This window comes from Capsella rubella, unplaced genomic scaffold, assembly GCF_000375325.1.
Source record: "Capsella rubella cultivar Monte Gargano unplaced genomic scaffold, Caprub1_0 scaffold_8, whole genome shotgun sequence".
Lineage (NCBI taxonomy): Eukaryota > Viridiplantae > Streptophyta > Magnoliopsida > Brassicales > Brassicaceae > Capsella > Capsella rubella.
The window spans coordinates 2,284,481-2,304,011 of record NW_006238916.1 but is presented as its reverse complement, the minus strand read 5'-3'; the positions used below and the strand labels follow the sequence as shown (position 1 = coordinate 2,304,011).

The 19,531-nt window shown below is 34.6% G+C and overlaps 4 protein-coding genes across 4 annotated transcripts; 1 reads left to right on the top strand and 3 right to left on the bottom strand.

The window, feature by feature from the left end:
• Positions 1-2,031: 2,031 nt before the first annotated feature.
• Positions 2,032-4,181, bottom strand: LOC17875845 (probable inorganic phosphate transporter 1-3). Its single transcript, XM_006281621.2, has 3 exons — positions 4,110-4,181; positions 3,497-3,908; positions 2,032-3,392 (listed from the first exon to the last, which is right to left on the bottom strand). The coding sequence occupies exons 2-3, from the start codon at positions 3,895-3,897 to the stop codon at positions 2,219-2,221; spliced, it is 1,575 nt and encodes a 524-aa protein (XP_006281683.1). The 5' UTR covers positions 3,898-3,908; positions 4,110-4,181; the 3' UTR covers positions 2,032-2,218.
• A 1,996-nt stretch (positions 4,182-6,177) lies between these two features.
• Positions 6,178-7,852, bottom strand: LOC17876505 (probable inorganic phosphate transporter 1-3). The gene is made up of 2 exons (XM_006282111.1): positions 7,452-7,852; positions 6,178-7,330 (listed from the first exon to the last, which is right to left on the bottom strand). The coding sequence occupies exons 1-2, from the start codon at positions 7,850-7,852 to the stop codon at positions 6,178-6,180; spliced, it is 1,554 nt and encodes a 517-aa protein (XP_006282173.1).
• Positions 7,853-13,712: 5,860 nt separating this feature from the next.
• On the top strand, positions 13,713-15,583 carry LOC17875872 (probable inorganic phosphate transporter 1-3). The gene is made up of 2 exons (XM_006282012.2): positions 13,713-14,128; positions 14,215-15,583. Exons 1-2 carry the CDS (start codon positions 13,728-13,730, stop codon positions 15,365-15,367), a joined length of 1,554 nt encoding a protein of 517 aa, XP_006282074.1. The 5' UTR covers positions 13,713-13,727; the 3' UTR covers positions 15,368-15,583.
• A 286-nt stretch (positions 15,584-15,869) lies between these two features.
• On the bottom strand, positions 15,870-18,228 carry LOC17876022 (probable inorganic phosphate transporter 1-3). Its single transcript, XM_006282269.2, has 3 exons — positions 18,173-18,228; positions 17,575-17,980; positions 15,870-17,217 (listed from the first exon to the last, which is right to left on the bottom strand). The coding sequence occupies exons 2-3, from the start codon at positions 17,976-17,978 to the stop codon at positions 16,014-16,016; spliced, it is 1,608 nt and encodes a 535-aa protein (XP_006282331.1). The 5' UTR covers positions 17,979-17,980; positions 18,173-18,228; the 3' UTR covers positions 15,870-16,013.
• Positions 18,229-19,531: the final 1,303 nt, after the last annotated feature.

Genomic DNA, 19,531 nt, shown 5'->3' with positions numbered 1-19,531 from the left:
AAACTTTATACACCTTTCATAAATAGCGTAAAAATAAATTATAAAAACCCTATAAAAACCTTATAAAAACCATATAAACCCTTTTAAAAACCTTTTAAAAACCTTATAAAACTTATAAAAACGATTTAAAACTATTTCAAACATTTTAAAATATTTGTATCGAATCTCCCAGTAGTAGTTATTATATAGAAGTACCTTATAAACTATATAAAACTTTATAATTTTTTATATTTAAAAAGGGGTATTTTTGAAAATGGATAGATAAAGGGGGTATTTTTAAAAAGGGATACACCAAAAGGGGTATTTCTCAAAAATTCTCAAAATATTATTGACTTTGCCATTTTCTTAAACATGAATTTATTTTTTTGACGATTATATGACATGACGGAGTATAACACGGGAAATGTTGTACTAGGCTTCCAATATATTATATGAACGGACATGTTGTAAGATGAAACAGATTTAAGTTGATTTTATTAAAAATATAATATTAATAATCTCACAGTTTAATACGGATCATATTACTATTTTTTTAACAACACCGGTATAAAACATGTCTGATCAAATTGATTTAGTAAAATTTGATATTATGCAATCTTGATAATTATTAAATAAACTCCAACAAAATCTATCAATTTATGAAAACATGAATTACAAGGAAAATGTTTATCCCGCTGATTAAAATCTACTTTATATACATGTAATTAAGCAACCCTTACAATTAATTCTATCATCCATAGAATTAAACACAATCAAAATATTTTACGAAAATATAGTCTCCTTGATATCTTTTGCGTACACTCTCTTTTGGGGGATGTTGACTCTCTCGCTTTTGATTTCTTTTCCTTGGTATATTGTTCGTTTGGCAGTCGCAGGTGCCTCGCGACTGCGACTGCGACTAATTTTTGTTCGTTTGGCAGTCGCAGGTCCTTGCGACTAAACGCCGCGATCAGTCGCAGCTACTTGCGATCGAAATTTTTAATCGCCGGGTAAATCAGCGATGCGATTATGAAACCTCATACGTGATTCACATCGAGATGATTCTGATTTCGTGCGCTGGCAGAGAACGGAGGAATATCATACCCATGGTAATGATGATGAAGATGATGATGGTGGTGGTGCTAGTGGTAGTGGTGGTGCCGGTGATGATGATGATGAGGATGGTGATGGTGGTGATGGTGGTGGTGGACATGTTTTATATGAGCCGACCAGTGATAGAGTTATGGAAGGTATACGTGACACCATTACAAGTGAGATGAGTAGAGGACGCCGACTACCTTATTAGATATTAATTTAATTTTTAAATCTTGTTTTATTTTGGCATGTTAACTTTATTTTGCTAGCAATAATTTAAATTTATAACTTTGTTTTACTGTGGTTTATTAATTATATTTTACTTGAAATAATTTAATTTATTTAACTTTGTTATATTTTGGTTTATTGAATTTATTTTGCTTGAGATTTGTTTATATGTTTCACTTCATATATAAAATAGTAAATGATTTTCAAAATTATTTTGAAAAAAACTTTCAGTCGCTGCGATTATAAAACGAACAACCTCGCGACCAGTCGCAGCGATTAACCGCGCGACTACAAAACGTACAGATATGCGATAGTCGCAGCGATCAGTCGCACGATTACGAAACGAACAACATCATGCGATTTTAAAATCGCAGTCGCAGTCGCAGTCGCAGTCGCTTGCGATTATCAAACGAACATGGCCACAGGCGATTTTAAAATCGCAGCCGCAGTCGCAGTCGCTTGCGATTATCATGAGCACTATTATTAAAAATTACATTTTTATTTTCTATTTTCAGATGGGAAGAAAGGTCTAAGACCACCATTATTGGTGAGCTCTTAATGGCTTAAACTAAGAAAAAAAAATCTCTTATTTAAGAGCACTATTATTGTTTTTCTTAGCTTAAGAGCCACTAAGAGCTCAAAGACAATCCAATAATGAAATGAGGCCTGAGTAAATCTAATATAGGCCTTGTATATGGAGGAGGAAGCTCTAATCCAGGACAAGAAAGATTGTTAAAAAGATTTCAATTAATTAAACCATAGATATGCATGCATGATACAATATTTCTTGTAGACATCATAACTTGAAAGGTCACCAAACAAATAAAAATGAAAACAAAACCAAACACCATTGCACTCCAAATAATAAAATCAAAAATAGAACAATTCAATAGTTTCATTGTCACAGATTAAGTGACTACTTCTCGTCCGGGCTAGCCTCAGTCTCACCAGAGAGTTCTTCAAGTGACTTACCCTTTGGCTCTGGGACAAGGAATGTGAAAAGCATACCAACAAAGTTAATAACACCAAGCATGATCAATGAGTTCTTGACTCCAATACCCGGTGGGTATCCTGCGTCGGTCTTCTTTGGATCCTGTGATTGAGCAGCATACAAGAACCCGAAAGCTCCAACAATGGCTCCAGCCTTACCTGTCGCGGCTGATATCCCGTGGCATGTGGACCTTAGCCTGGCCGGGAAGATCTCAGCAGGGACAATGAAAGTGGTTGCGTTTGGTCCAAAGTTTGCGAAGAAAAAGGTTAGGGAGTACATAATCACGAAACCGATACGGTTGTCGGGTTTGATCCAGTGGTCGTAAGGGAAGGCAATGGCAAACATGAAAACAGTCATCATGAAGAATCCCATTAGCTGGATAGCAAACCTTCCCATGATATCAATGAACGCGACTGTGAACCAGTAACCTGGAACAGTACTGCAAAGCGCGATGAGAGTCTGAGCCCTACCAATCTTGAAAACCTCGTGGATGGCGTTCATTGTATCTGCCTTTGGGATCCATCCGATAGCCGAAAAGATATCCTTCTGGAACAAATTTTGGCTGTAGAAGGCAATGTCAAGCAAGAACCAAGTAGAAGTACATCCGAGTAGGGGAAGACCATGGCGTCTAAGGAATTCCTTGGAGAACAAGCCATAGTTAAGCCTTGGGTCCTTAACAACATCCTCTGCCCTCTCTTCCATCTCAAGCTCCACTTGTAAAACCTTGGACATGTCTTGTGTGGCCTGTTTGATGTTCTTGGCCACCAAGGCGGTGTAACGAGCGGTTTCAGGCATCTTCATCCGCCAGTAAAAAGTCAAGGCTGCGGGTATAGCACCAAACATGACAATGATCCTCCATATGTAATCAGCCTGAGGAGGCGTTGAGAGAAACCTGTCTTGCTTATAGGTCGGTGATGGGAACTGCTTGTCGAAAATGGAAGATACTGCGAGAGCCACAAAACCTCCGGCCAAGATACCGATACCTTGCATGGCAAACACGGCTGCGATGAAAGCTCCACGAGTCTTCTTGTTAGCATATTCAGACATAATTGTGGCTGAAAGAGGATAATCACCTCCGATACCGAATCCAAGCCAAAACCTATACATAATTATTTAAAAATTTAAACCTCACGGCCTAATCCTTGAATTTATTGACAAACTAAGTGAGTATGTATATATATGATAATTACAATTAGATTGTACCTAAAGAAGCAAAGTGTGGTCATGACACCCTTGGCTTGGTTTCCGAAGGAGAGACCAGAAGCGAGAGAACACAAGATCATCATGATTAAAGTGAGTCCATACACTTTCTTTCGTCCAAGTTTGTCACCGAGCCATCCGAAGAAGAGCTGGCCAGCAAGGGTTCCACAGAGGGCCACACCGTTGACCGCGGCCGCAACATGAGGTGGTAGTGAGCCAGGTTTCTCTGATGCCGGATTGAAGTAGTAAAGACGGCCAAGGAGCTTTGTCACCAAGGACACACAAAAGAGATCGTAGGCATCAGTAAAGAAACCCATACCGGCGATCACAATCGCCGTGAAATGGTAAAGTTGCGTCTTCGCAACATCGAGTGCCTTGAGCACTACTAGTTGCTGTTCAGCCATTTTCTTGAGTTCTATGATCAAAAAAGACAAATAATCCAATATTTCATTAAGATCAGAGCATTGACCTTTTTGGTGTGGCCAAAAAAGTTTGTAAAACAACAAAAACTAATTTAAAAAACTGTCTTGTAGTATTTATATCTTAAGAAGGAAACAAAAAAAATCAGCATGATAAAGTATATAATAGATTTCAACAAAGACAAGTATTTGTTCACCTTAACCAGCTTTGAAGGAGATTAAGAACTTCTATGGAGAAACTGAGGAAAGGCTGAGAAAAAGAGAAGATATGTAGGTGATTGGAAATGAACAATGATGGTGGCAATTTATAGAGAAGAAGACTTCGAAGCACATTGAAATAAAAATATAGAAGATAGTATTCTAAAAAGAGAAAGAGATGTGAGCAAACGTGATCGCCTGCTTCTTCTTGACTATTTTATTTTGTAAGTAATCCATTTGTGTTTATATGTCAATCATTGATTGGTTATAGCGGCAACATAAACGCCTTCTTTTTTTTTTTTTGTCTTATTGTATCAATTAAATGGTTAAATCATACGATCATATAAGTTTTACCATTTGAATTTTTATCAACTTTCAAATTAGAATCAATCCATTTATAATATGAAGAATAGTAATGTGTTATTAGCTAGATGAAGATGTATTGCACCTAATAAAGAAGAAAAAACTAATAATACATGAGTAATGAGTTGGTACGTATAATATTTTTTCCTCTTAATTTATAGCAGCTCAAGTGGTTGAAGTCTTGAAGACATCATAATTCAACTTATTTTCATGGTGATATTAACCATGGTCCATGGATGAGTACCAAATATAATTAATATCAAATTTTACCGTATCTTTTGAGATTAACCTGGACTCGAGATCTATATCATATACTAAAAACAATAGTTTTTCTTTTGAATAATTAAAGAGGTTCTGGGCTAAAGCCCATACATCCCCTCATACCCAAAATCAAAGCATGTTATATGGTTTCGTTCCAAACGCTACTTGAACCGGCGACCTCTGAACTTTTGCCAGAGATCTTTACCAATACCAGTTGAGCTATTAGCACTTGGTCTTAAAAATCAATAGTTACATGTTAGTCATAGACATTAATCTTGATACAATCTCATTACCAAATAAATTTTAGGTAAGATTGGTCCGGCCGGCTTCAAGTCGGATCGATGTTTTGTGTAGTTGGGTTGGATTATCATGGTCATGTATATAGGACTTGAGCAAGAAATTACTTGAATGAAACGTGCTCTCTGGACGGTTGCAATATTTAAAAAAAAAAAAAATTGGGTGTAATGTTGATCATGTTCTACATATATGCATCCTAAACTGTGGGTACTCGGTATAATCAAAATAAAGAATGCAGTATATGTTTTATGATTGATTGATTGTTAATAATTTTACAAAAAAAAAAAAAATGTTTTCAATTTTCTATGTAAAACTAGTGTTTAAGTCCTTAACTTACTCTAACAAAATTATTAAACATTAATATTGTGAATTTAAAATTTAATAATTTAAAATGAATCTTAAAAATATCTGAAAATCGAGGGTGTGTAAATTTTAACACATATTAATGCAAAACAAGTCAGAAGGATTTCAAATTTCTACATTTATTTATTGGCTACTGAATCGTTCAACTCTAATAGTTGACAATTGAGGAGTAACAATCTGGATATATATTGTCATGATCGAGATTATTAGTTATCAATTAGCAAAAGTCAAAATGATTATTAAAAATAAAGCATATTCCCTAATCATAGGATATTCCTGGAGCATATGCAGATATACTCGATTTTTAATACACAAGTTCTTGTCTATAGTGGACTTACTTGTTATTTTATTTTTAATATACAGCCAGTTGTGAGGATTGATTTATAAACTGTCCAACTGAGATAAAAAATAAAATGTTTAATTTTTTTCATTGTTTTTTTTTAACCATAGTTTGCTTTGTAATTTTTTTCCTTCCAACAAAAAGGTAAAAAATACGTGGAGATTTTGATCACATGCATGCACGTAAGAACTTGGTATGCAGAATGTAAAGATATAAACTTTACAACACTTAACTTTGATAGCGTGTTATAGAAGAAATTTAAATTACAAATTAATCAATATCACAATGAACACCAAGATCACAATATGTCACACACAAAAAAAAAACAAAAAAAACAAAAGTAGAGTTGCAATATTACAACTTTCATGTCACGCATCGCACAAACAAGTGAAAAATAAAAATGACAGAAGAATTAGCAAACAAATATGATATAGCATGCATAATTACTTTTCAACCTCAGCCTCCCCAGAGAGTTCTTCTAGGGACTTGCCCTTAGGTTCAGGGACAAGGAATGTGAAAAGCATACCAACAAAGTTAATAACACCAAGCATGATCAATGAGTTCTTAACTCCAATGCCTGGTGGGTAACCAGCATCGACCTTGCTCTTGTCCTGTGGCTGAGCTGCGTATAGAAACCCAAAGGCTCCAACGATGGCTCCAGCCTTACCTGTCGCGGCTGATATACCATGGCATGTAGACCTTAGCCTGGCTGGGAAGATCTCAGCCGGGACAATAAAAGTAGTTGCATTTGGACCAAAGTTGGCGAAAAAGAATGTGAGAGAGTACATAACCACGAAACCGATACGGTTGTCGGGTTTGATCCAGTGGTCGTAAGGGAAGGCAATGGCAAACATGAAAACAGTCATCATGAAGAATCCCATTAGCTGGATCGCAAATCTTCCCATGATATCAATGAACGCGACCGTGAACCAGTAACCTGGAACAGTACTGCATAGTGCAATGAGTGTTTGTGCCCTAGCAATCTTGAAAACTTCATGGATACCATTCATGGTGGCTGCCTTTGGAATCCATCCGATGGCCGAGAAAATATCCTTTTGGAACAAGTTTTGGCTGTAGAAGGCAATGTCAAGCAAGAACCAAGTAGAGGTACACCCAAGAAGAGGAAGCCCATGACGTTTCAAGAACTCCTTGGAGAACAAGCCATAGTTGAGTTTGGGGTCCTCCGCCCTTTCTTCAACCTCAAGCTCCACTTGTAAGACCTTGGACATGTCTTTTGTTGCTTGTTTAATGTCTTTTGCAACTAAAGCAGTGTAACGAGCCGTTTCGGGCATCTTCATACGCCAATAGTAGGTCATGGCCGCAGGTACAGCACCAAACATGACAATGATGCGCCAAATGTAATCAGCTTGAGGAGGTGTTGAGAGAAACCTGTCTTGCTCGTAGGTCGGCGATGGGAACTTTTTGTCGAAAATGGAAGATACTGCAAGTGCCACAAAACCTCCAGCCAAGATACCAACACCTTGCATGGCGAAGACGGCCGCGATAAAAGCTCCACGAGTCTTCTTGTTAGCATATTCAGACATGATTGTGGCTGAAAGAGGATAATCACCTCCGATACCAAACCCAAGCCAAAACCTATACACAATCGTTTTAAAATTTAAACCTCACGGCCTAATCCTTGAAATCTTGCAACCACAATAAATTTATATATAAACCAAGTGAGTCAGTGTATATATATATAGTATCATAATTGTACCTGAAAAAGCAAAGAGTGGTCATGACACCCTTGGCATGGTTCCCTAATGAGAGACCGGAAGCGACAGAACACACGATCATCATGATCAAAGTGATACCATACACTTTTTTCCTTCCGAGTTTGTCACCGAGCCATCCAAAGAACAACTGACCAGCAAGGGTTCCACAAAGTGCCACACCGTTGACCGCAGCAGCAACATGAGGTGGAAGTGAGCCAGGCTTTGGTGATGTCGGATCGAAGTAGTAGAGGCGGCCTAGGAGCTTAGTCACCAAGGAAACACAAAAGAGATCGTAGGCATCAGTAAAGAAACCCATACCAGCGATGACGATCGCTGTAAAATGGTAAAGTTGCGTTTTCGCTACATCGAGTGCTTTCAACACTCCAAGCTGTTGATCGGCCATCTCAGGTTTGCCTTGTCTTCCCTGCTTTCACGTACAAAACTTTAATACTTTCGCAATGATATTATTGTTATATAGAATAGGGTTTAATATGTAATATGAAGACATTATGATGCTATTCGGATAAGAGAACAAAACTAGGTTGACTCTTTCTTTATTAGGGTTTTTAAGAAAGACGAGAAACGCATGTCTTCAATTAGGAGACAACATTTTTATCTTTTTTTTTTCTTTTTCTTTTGGAAAGATTTCTTAGTAGAGACAACATGTTAATTCAGTAGTTTCGTACATTAGATAGTTGATCAAAGAAAAAAAAAAGTTATATAAACTTCAAAAAGATGATGATGTTTGAAGTAAATTTTCATATATGAACTAACCTTCTCGACCTTAAAGTTAGTAGCCTGTAAGAGAGATAGGGCGAGAGGAGGAGAAAGAGAGATTGAAGAGATGGTAGTGGTGGTATGAGTGCAAAAATGTTGGGAATTTATAGAACATATGTGGGGATTGATATGCGGTATCTTTTAGGAGGTATATACTCTCTTGCACGAACACAAAATAATATATTTATATCGTCTATATATTATACACACATATCAAATTATCAATATGTAATGTCACAAAGTTTATTTTTTTTTTAATGAATAATTACATTTTGGAAAAGGTGGTATTGGATTTAGTTGCTCAACAAAATTTGTCAGTATGTGTTTGTGTTCAAAACTTAAAAGTTTTCTATGTATTCATTTTTATTTTTCAGATACTCTTTTATATTTATCAGTTTTGGTCTTTCACATCTAATTTTTCTTAGTAGCTTCTAGTTATGATATAAATTGAATTTTTCTATAAAAATTAATTATTTTTATTACTCTTTTGTTAGTTGTTTTATTTGTATTTCACCTCTATTTCCTTCGTTTAGCAAAAGAAAATGTCGTTTTCACATTTTATTTTTGATCACAAATGTAGCTATATATATATATGTACATTTTTTGGAGAAAAGTGTATATACTATATATTTCTTTTGAGTTTATACCATAAGTATATTGCCAGACACCAACTTAAGCGCTTCAAGTGGTAGGTCTTAATTTGGTTCACCATGCAGTTATCGCCTATGATTGTTTAAATTTATCAAACAAGGTTTATGTAGAATTTTTATATTAAATACAAATTCAGTAATAATTTATAATGATAACCTAATACTATGATTTCACTGTCTGATTAAACTTAATAATAATAAAAAAGAACATGAATGTAGAACTTTCATATATAAAAAAATATAGAATTTTCAATTAATTAAGCAAAGTTTAATGGATAATGCAATTTACAGAGGAAACCTCAAAACTGTTGGATGGTTGGTTCCACGTTAAGTTTCATTTATAAATCTGAATTTGAAAATTAATTAAGAGAACGATGCGCATAGGCATAGTGCATACCATGTTCCCAACTAATAGGAGGCAGAGCATGCTCTTCGGATGCGATATACTTTTAAGTTTAAAAAGATTTTATATATGCAAATTTGTTTTTGTTTTTTACATAATGTATTAGGAAATGATTATGTGATGTGATTTGATTAATAGGGAGCAAACCAAATCAAAATTTCGTATAGATAATGTTCGTAAAAAAAATTCCTATAACCACTTAACTTTTCGTGGCTTTAGTATAAAATTTTTTTATATATTCGTGATTATAATAAAAAAAAAATTTATACCTACGAATATTAAGGTTCAGCCACAAAAATTTTAAGTGACTATAGGAATTTTTTTTTTATTAGTATATATAATTTCGATTGATAACGTATATAAAATTATGTAAACAAGCTGGAAACTACGTTGAAGTGATAAACTGTTACAAAATAATACAAAGCTGGAAGATAAAGGTGTACAAGAAAATTGTATAAAAAACTGAGAATAAAAATTTTAGTAACGCTTTTGTAATAGGTAATTGTCGAAGTAAGACAATTCATACCTAAGCGGTACGGAATTACCAATCAAAACCAATAATATTTGTAATGTACTGTTACAATAGTATTTGTTTTTGAGTTTGTCCTAACTCCTAACTGAAGTTTTTCCAACACTAACAGAATCAACATGATTAGACAAAAATCCAATTTATGGAGGATAGTAGAGGTTAAGTTTCAGATCTTTGTCAAGACTATCCAAAGGGGGAAGAGAGGCAAAAATGATTAGTAGGATATATATATCATCTCAAGAGTGTAGTAGCTAGTGGTTTAGTGCATGCATGGGCAAATGAATCAAGAACCAATAAAGAATGTGATGACTTTATTGCAAAAAACGCCTACACCAGAAACCGATGCTTAACAATGATTTTTCTGAGGCTTGAAACTAAAAATTACTTTTTTCCTATCATTTTTGGTCAAACATTAAACGAGATTCTCAAAGATTAACCATCAGAATCTTAAAAAATATAATTAGTGTAATATCTATACTGAGACAAATACCTCTAACAAAATTTTTTTTTTCCACATATACTAGAAAAAAATAATACGTAGCAGAATAAAAAATATTTTTTTTGTTAATAACTTCCACTTGTATAAAATTTATCTAATGAGTATAAATTAGGGATCGATTCTCTACAAACACGAAATTTACTAAATTATTTCTATTTTTGGTTTAACTTGGATTGCTCGTAGTTATAACTTTTTTTTTTGAAGATGCCACAAATTATATACAATTAAAAATCAAAATGGTGCTATCATCTCAAATTTGCTGTATTTAAAAACAAAAATTCGATCATCAGCACGCAAAAGTAAACTCTTACTTTTATATATGAAAATGTCGTAGCCTCTTTAACATGTGCAGCTTATGCAATTTGACTGTATAAAGTCGACGTATCCAATATTACATATTATTCCACAATTTCAATATTACGTATAAACTAGTTTTGCAATAGTGAATACATATGATTTTCAAAGTAAAAAAAATCCAAAAACTTATAAACATATTCGAGGTTTTACTTACCACAAACCTTATATAATTTTTTCACTAATATATAATCAAATCTTAATCATATATTGAAGTTAGTATCAGTTACAAGAATTGGAATTAGATTGGAGATAAAAAAAACTCTGGTTAATTTTTTTTTTCTATTTCAGTATAGAAAGTTAGAAACTTTGAATATATTAAATTCACAAGGCAAAAATGTCAACCCATATATGTGAATATATATATTATCTATATTACTATATTACTTTATACCTTGACATGACATATATTATCTAAAAATATATGTTAACTCTAACTTGAAACCTGAAAGTGATCTCTCTTCTTCTGACTTTATCTAGAAATGTGTTGTACGGTTACATCTATCTTGTAGGAATGTGTTGTTGTACGGTTGCATTGACTTTTGCTCGGAATATACTCTGATAAGTAGAATCAAAATTTGTGGCCACAGCTTTATAAACACATTATACATATCCAAGATATATATATAAAACAGATTTAGACTTATTGTATATATAAACGGTTGACATTTCATTTAACGTTTTTTTTTAATATATAATCAAAGTAGAATTTTCCAAAACAAAGTTGACTTCAGTACGGATATACACATGATAAGAGTACTCTAGCTCAAACAATGTGATAAGATTTTTTTTTTTTGGGAATAGTCTATGATTTAATGATATGATGATGTATTAGGACGAAATATAAAACACTAAGGAGAACTAATATACATAAATAAAAATGGTTTTACAAAAAGTTGGTGCATTAATGAATTAAACTTAATTGATTATTAGTTATAATTTTCAGATCTTTGTGAATAATTTGGATATATTGTCTTCACTTGGCAAATGTCATACAATATGTGTTTGATATATATCTTGGCGAATATTGATCTAATGATATATACTGAAGAAGGTTATAACCTTAAAGTGACCTCTCTATCTCTAACTTGTAATCTTTCTTGTCGGATCCTATTTTAATTAGAAGCCAAATATTCGAAGTACTTGTGGGAGACACGTCGGGTGTCTAGACTCGAGAGAAGGTCCCAAGTGAACCATTTGGGCTAGAGACGTCTGGCACTCTGACTCTTTTTGTGTTTGGTTCTAACCACTGGTTTTTGCAATGATCATGCAATGATCAAGATGATAATAGTGTCATTTATTGCAATTTAGTACTGCTTTTCTTCATTTAATTGATCAAGTATATTGTAATGGAAACATCTAATTACCAAGTGTTAATGTCTCATTTGGTAACGATCTTTAAAAAAAACCTAGAGATCGCTGGTTCGAATATCGCTTGAGACGAAACTATATAAACTACTCCGGTCTTGGATCGAGGAAATGTACAAGGTTCAAAAAACTGAAATTAATACACAAAATGTTAACTCTAATTTTTATTATTTTTGAGAAATTAGACGTGGACATGCAAAATAATATTTTATATTTATGATAGAAATCTTTCTTTCTGCAGAAGTTAAATAAAAAGTAAAATTCTTCTAAATAACAATTTCTAATAACTATATTCTTCATATGTTAATGTTGTTGAAAACTACTCTTTAAAGAATCCATATATGCTATGGATTAACTGTTAAACTAGTTTCTATAATATTGTTGTGGAAGTATATACTCAAATTCTGAGAATAAAACGACAACTTCATATAAACTACATGGATCACAAAAATTTAGTGGGAGCCTTGTCTCTTGGATTTAGTTTGACCTATACATATATCCAAATAAAATTATTTGAACATATCTTTGTAATAAATCAAAAATATATTTACATATTTATTTTGTAGGATCTTTTTTTTTCTTGTAAATAAATCGTTGGCGTTTAATTCGAAAGATGTTGATTTTGATGAACGAAAAAAATTTGTATAATAAAAGTCAACTAAAATCTGTACGGAGATTTAAAATTGTAATAAAAACTATAATATAATAAATGTATCATATATATCCACACTATATTTATTATGTTAATATTTTCAAAATTTTCATATACGTCAACTTCAAGCTTACTCACATTTTCTTGCAAACTATTGCAATTGTTAGTATGTGTATATACTTTTCCATACTACGAATATAGGTTTGTTGCTTTCCACATCTTTCATCTATACCGAATTAGTGATTTTACGTTCGTGTCAATCTTCAAGTCGTAGCGATATGTACCGATGGATCAATGGATGTATTGCCGGTTTTTTTATGATCACCACGAATATATTCTCATTGGTAAGCCTATTGAGTAACACATTGTAGTAGTAAATCACACATTTTATAGCATTTTCGAAAATTACACTTTCGTGTGGATTATACTTAATTAGTTGATGATATATAAGGGTGCTTATCCCTTCGAGGTAATATGATATAAGATAACTAAATTAATTGGTTGGACTTGGACCAAACATAGAATAGGTCTATGATAAGAAATCTGATAGATGTCATGGATTCCTACTAAATAACATCACATTACTAAATCCAGAAGAGCAACCAAGAAAACTAATGGAAAATATGTTTTAAATTGAATAAAAATGTGAATATACCCTTAAGATGCCTATGCTTCTCCGATCTCTTCTATAAATATTGGCCGTCTTAGCCACCACTATCACAACTACAACCACCTCTCTCTCTCTCTTTCTCTTGCCTTGTACTTCCACACCACTAACACATCGTGACGGTAAGATTAGTTACAAGTTTTTGCATGCAAAACTTGTTGATTGTTTCATTGTATTTTCAATAAATCTGAATAGATTTGATTTTATGTATAGTTTCATCTACCGTAAAAAAAGAAATATTCATTTTTATTTGTATTAAAATAAAAGAGACTAGCTTTGTTAATTTGGATTAGTATTTTTTATATATTACGTCCAAAAAAAATTAATCCAGAATTTTTAATTTTATTGCATGAGAATAGGAGAGACAAAAGCAAGAACGATGGCTGATCAGCAACTAGGAGTGCTAAAAGCACTCGATGTTGCGAAAACTCAACTTTATCATTTTACGGCGATTGTTATAGCCGGTATGGGTTTCTTTACCGATGCCTATGATCTCTTTTGTGTGTCCTTGGTGACAAAGCTCCTTGGCCGTCTCTACTACTTTAATCCAACGTCCGCAAAGCCTGGCTCATTGCCACCTCATGTTGCGGCAGCGGTCAATGGTGTGGCCCTTTGTGGGACTCTTGCTGGCCAACTCTTCTTCGGATGGCTTGGTGACAAACTAGGAAGGAAGAAAGTCTACGGGCTTACTTTGATCATGATGATCTTGTGTTCTGTTGCTTCCGGTCTCTCCTTTGGAAACACGGCCAAGAGTGTCATGACCACTCTTTGCTTTTTCAGGTACAATAATCAAGTCCAAAAACTATTTTTTTTTATTGGATACAACCTCCCAAAATATTCATTAATACACAAATGGTTATGAATAGGTTTTGGCTTGGATTTGGTATTGGAGGTGATTACCCTCTTTCAGCCACCATCATGTCTGAATATGCTAACAAGAAGACTCGTGGGGCTTTCATTGCTGCCGTCTTTGCTATGCAAGGTGTCGGTATCTTGGCTGGTGGTTTTGTGGCTCTCGCAGTTTCTTCCATTTTCGACAAGCAGTTCCCATCACCGACCTATAAGGAAGACAGGTTTCTCTCAACGCCTCCTCAGGCTGATTACATTTGGCGTATCATTGTCATGTTTGGCGCTATCCCTGCGGCCTTGACCTTCTACTGGCGTATGAAGATGCCCGAAACCGCTCGTTACACTGCTTTAGTTGCCAAAGACATTAAACAAGCCACAAAAGATATGTCCAAGGTCTTACAAGTGGAACTTGAGGTTGAAGAAAGGGCGGCAGACCCTAAACTTAACTATGGCTTGTTCTCCAAGGAATTCCTTAGACGCCATGGTCTTCCACTTCTTGGGTGTACCTCAACTTGGTTCTTGCTTGACATTGCCTTCTACAGCCAAAATTTGTTCCAAAAGGATATCTTTTCGGCTATCGGATGGATCCCAAAGGCAGATACAATGAACGCTATCCACGAGGTTTTCAAGATTGGTAGGGCTCAGACTCTCATCGCGCTTTGCAGTACTGTTCCAGGTTACTGGTTCACAGTCGCGTTCATTGATATCATGGGAAGGTTTGCTATCCAGCTAATGGGATTCTTCATGATGACTGTTTTCATGTTTGCCATTGCCTTCCCTTACAACCATTGGATCAAACCAGACAACCGCATTGGATTTGTTATCATGTACTCCCTCACCTTTTTCTTTGCTAACTTTGGACCAAATGCAACCACTTTCATTGTCCCGGCTGAGATCTTCCCAGCCAGGCTTAGGTCTACATGCCACGGAATTTCAGCCGCGACAGGTAAAGCTGGAGCTATTGTTGGAGCTTTCGGGTTCTTGTATGCTGCTCAATCACAGGATCCGACCAAGACGGACGCAGGATACCCACCGGGTATTGGTGTCAAGAACTCATTGATCATGCTTGGTGTCATTAACTTTGTCGGTATGCTCTTCACATTCCTTGTCCCAGAGCCAAAGGGTAAGTCCCTGGAAGAGCTCTCTGGTGAGGCTGAGGTTGATCAGTGATAAAATGTAACGTTCTTTTGTGATTTGTTTGATAATTTTTTTTCATTTCAACACTTTGTATTTCCCTTCGCGTGATGCACTAATTAAGTACGAAAGTTTGTGATGTGGAATACTTCAGTCTTACTGCCTGAGTGCAAATCTTGTAATCCATATGCTTTGTACTCTATCCAATCAACAATGTCAAAAGAAGCCGTATAAGTTTCATTTTTCGTACCATTTTTTGTAAGTTTCTTTACATTTGTACATATATATATATATATATATATATATCCCAATCACTAATAAGCTAAATTCAGAAGCGACAGACGATTTTTATAAATAAATTAGTTTAGTCAAATATGCAATGTTAGACCCTACCAACAACTAGTTTATATCGATTGATCGACTTTTGTTTAATTCAAACTTTATTAGTATTTTTAAAAATATATAAAAAAACCAATATGAAAAAAATTCACGTGAGAATTTGAATTTTTATTCTGAATAAAATGCAATAGAGAGGAAAAATAAAACCAACACTCTAATACATTATGATATATCCACAGCAGAATATAAACAATAGTTTAATTTTACAAAATATCAGATGGACAAAGTAAGTAAGTAACTATATAGAGTTCTGGTTTAGGTAAAGGCCAAAGTGTTTTACGCTTTAGTTTCTTCCAGCTGTAGGGTTCGCGGACAGGGCGGTCTCATCACTCACATTCTCACCTGAAAGCTCCTCAAGAGACTTCCCTTTAGATTCAGGCACTAGAAACGTCATGATCATACCAACAAAGTTAATTACACCAAGCATGATCAATGAGTTCTTGACACCAATGCCCGGTGGATATCCAGCGTCAGTCTTGGTTTTATCCTTTGACTGAGCTGCGTATAAGAATCCGAATGCACCCACGATGGCCCCAGCCTTTCCTGCCGCGGCTGATATCCCATGACAAGTGGATCTTAGCCTGGCCGGGAAGATCTCGGCAGGAACCACAAATGTAGTTGCATTTGGACCAAAGTTTGCAAAGAAGAAAGTTAGGGAATAAATAATGACGAATCCGATGCGGTTGTCCGGTTTGATCCAGTGCTCGTAAGGGAAGGCTATAGCGAACATAAAGACGGTCATGAAGAAGAATCCCATTAGCTGAATTGCAAATCTTCCCATGATATCAATAAAGGCAACCGTGAACCAGTAACCTGGGACGGTACTGCATAGCGCAATGAGAGTCTGAGCCCTGCCAATCTTGTAAACCTCATGGATGGCATTCATAGTTGCCGCCCTTGGGATCCATCCGATCGCGGAAAATATATCTTTTTGAAATAAGTTTTGGCTGTAAAACGCGATGTCAAGTAAAAACCAAGTGGAGGTAGTTCCAAGGAGAGGAAGTCCATGACGTTTAAGGAACTCCTTGGAGAAAAATCCGTAGTTGAGCTTAGGATCTCTAACAATCTTATTAGAACTTTCTTCCTCAGCTTCAAGATCCACTTGCAAGACTTTAGACATATCTTGTGTGGCTTGTTTAAGGTTTTTGGCGACTAAAGCTGTATACCGAGCCGTTTCGGGCATTTTCATACGCCAATAATACGTCATACCGGCAGGGAGAGCACCCACCATAAGGATGATACGCCATAAGTAATCAGCTTGAGGTACAGTCGAGGCAACAGCGTCTACACTATAGATTGGTGATGGAAACTGGTGGTCAAAAATGCTTGAAAATATGAGCGCAACAATACCTCCGGCCATGATCCCAAAACCTTGCATAGCGAACACAGCTGCGATGAATGCACCGCGTGTTTTCTTGTTCGCATACTCCGACATGATCGTAGCTGACAGTGGGTAGTCACCTCCAATACCAACTCCGAGCCAAAACCTTTTTGGACAAAAAAAATGTATAATTGACATCAATTACCTAATGACTAAATATTATTTTTGTTTTTATTTGATTCACTAATCGTCTTCATTTACATATAAGTGTTGTAGAAGACTTTTGTATGTCTTAAAAAAAATTATGATAATATATTAATATGTAATATATGCATTTTATTCATTCAGTACTATTTTAAAATAGAGCTCAACTAATATTCTATCTTACTAATATAATTTTTAAACTGATATCAAAAATTTCTTTAGATATTTAATTGTGAATATTAAAGTTATTTGGTTATATATTATTGTAAATATATAGAGAATTCTTTGGTTATATAAAAAGAAGCTACTTGATAAGTACCTGAAGAAACAAAGAGTGGTCATGACCCCTTTTGGACTGTTCCCAAAAGAGAGACCGGAGGCGACGGAACAAAGAACCATCATGATCAAAGTGATTCCATACACTTTTTTCCGACCGAGTTTGTCTCCAAGCCACCCAAAGAAGAGCTGACCCGCAAGTGTCCCACAAAGAGCGACACCATTGACTGCGGCCGCTACTTCTGGTGGGAGTGTTCCCGGCTTTTCTGCACCAGCCTTGTGGTAATAGATTCGGCCTAGGAGCTTGGTGACCAATGAGATACAAAAAAGATCGTAGGCATCAGTGAAGAAACCCATCCCGGCGATAACAATCGCCGTGAAATGGTAAAGTTGTGTTTTAGCCACATCTAATGCCTTGAGCACTCCTAACTGTTGATCTTGAGCCATTGCTACAAAGACATTAACCAATAAATTAGAACTGAATATAATATCTCTTTAATTACCAAAACACTGTGTTTTCATAGGTTTCATGTTTCTTTAAAAGACAAAGGATTAAGCATTCTTAGCATAGGAAGCATTAACTATAAACGTCTATAGAACATTTAAGCTTCAAACAAGATCGACCAACTAAATTAACTAACCTTTAAGCTTATACTGAGGCTTCTTGGGAAGAAATATAAAAAGTTATGTGTAAAACTTTGACTAAGATATCTCAAAAGTTAGAAATGTATGTGCTACTTATAGACCAAAATTACAATTTAAAGTCAACGTACGTAACTCTATATATTGGAATGGAATCTGAAGGAGCATATGCTCTAATCTTGTTTGTGTTTTATAAATTGTATTATAATAAGAACCTCAATAATACGTAATGATAATGAAACTACTCCAGAATGATGAATATGAAATTCAATTCATTCGCACTTCAATCGTTTACTATGCGACTAGGACCAGTAAATACAAAATTATTTTATTATATGCTAATATATATATAAAATTTGTGGCTTTATTTGAAAGCCGGGTGATACACTCTTCTTGATGTTCAATTAAAACAAACAAAAAATTGCAATACTAACTTTTTTGTTTGACTATTTTGAAAATATTTCGACTGTATAAAATAGTATAATTTTAGTTCACACTAGTGACGGACCCGCACGTACGTGCGAAGTTATTTTTACAAAATTACGATTTGTTAAGTAGATGCTATTTTGGTAAAATTTTGTTATATGAGTTTATATGATAAACTATATATAGACACACAGTTGTAAAATATAGATATTGTATTACATAATACAATTTTAAAATTATTTAAATGAAAATGATAAATGATATTACTTGTTTATTTTTTAAACTAATCAAAATATTTCACTGTTTGCTTAGAGATGTTAAATCGGATTTGGGTTTGGCTTTAGTTTGAACTGTTTTATGTGTAGTTTAGAATGGAAAACCCGTCATGTCCCTTTCCGTCTTGTCCTGAACCGTCCCGTCCCACCCTGCCCCGTCCCGTCCCGTCTTCTATCTGTCATAAAATTACTGTCCAATAATCGTTTCTTTTTAAAACATAGTCATTTGTCAATGTTTATTATAAGAAACTTGGTAAAATATTTAGACGGGATACCCGTATTTCTCGTTTAAATATTTATTTTTATCAAACTAATAAAAATCTAATTATCAATATAAGTCACATGCTCCCACCATTTTCGATCACAAGGCACTGTCTGTAATCCTAGCATACACAATCCTTGTTCGATTTTTAATTTTATTGATCTTTCCGTTTCATCTTTATTTCTCATTACTTTCTTCAATTCAAAGATTCATGTTTTAGCCTTTTTGTTTTCTAAAGATTTAGGTATTTCTATTTTTTTAATACATGGATTTATTGTAGTTTTGTTATCCGAAGTATACGTTATCTTCTTGTACCCGTCATATCATGTCTAAATATTTGAAATAAATAGGAAAGTGGAAATTAAATTTAGCAATTTAAATTACATGTCCCGTAT

What these genes read in the sequence shown, in the direction of transcription:
- LOC17875845 (XM_006281621.2), bottom strand. Translation starts at nt 3,897, where the DNA reads ATGGCTGAACAGCAACTAGTAGTGCTCAAGGCACTCGATGTTGCGAAG. An exon ending in ACCACACTTTGCTTCTTTAG is followed by an intron (nt 3,393 to 3,496) that starts GTACAATCTAAT and finishes AATTATGTATAG; the next exon opens with GTTTTGGCTTGGATTCGGTA.
- LOC17876505 (XM_006282111.1), bottom strand. Translation starts at nt 7,852, where the DNA reads ATGGCCGATCAACAGCTTGGAGTGTTGAAAGCACTCGATGTAGCGAAA. An exon ending in ACCACTCTTTGCTTTTTCAG is followed by an intron (nt 7,331 to 7,451) that starts GTACAATTATGA and finishes GATTGTGTATAG; the next exon opens with GTTTTGGCTTGGGTTTGGTA.
- LOC17875872 (XM_006282012.2), top strand. Translation starts at nt 13,728, where the DNA reads ATGGCTGATCAGCAACTAGGAGTGCTAAAAGCACTCGATGTTGCGAAA. An exon ending in ACCACTCTTTGCTTTTTCAG is followed by an intron (nt 14,129 to 14,214) that starts GTACAATAATCA and finishes GGTTATGAATAG; the next exon opens with GTTTTGGCTTGGATTTGGTA.
- LOC17876022 (XM_006282269.2), bottom strand. Translation starts at nt 17,978, where the DNA reads ATGGCTCAAGATCAACAGTTAGGAGTGCTCAAGGCATTAGATGTGGCT. An exon ending in ACCACTCTTTGTTTCTTCAG is followed by an intron (nt 17,218 to 17,574) that starts GTACTTATCAAG and finishes TTGTCCAAAAAG; the next exon opens with GTTTTGGCTCGGAGTTGGTA.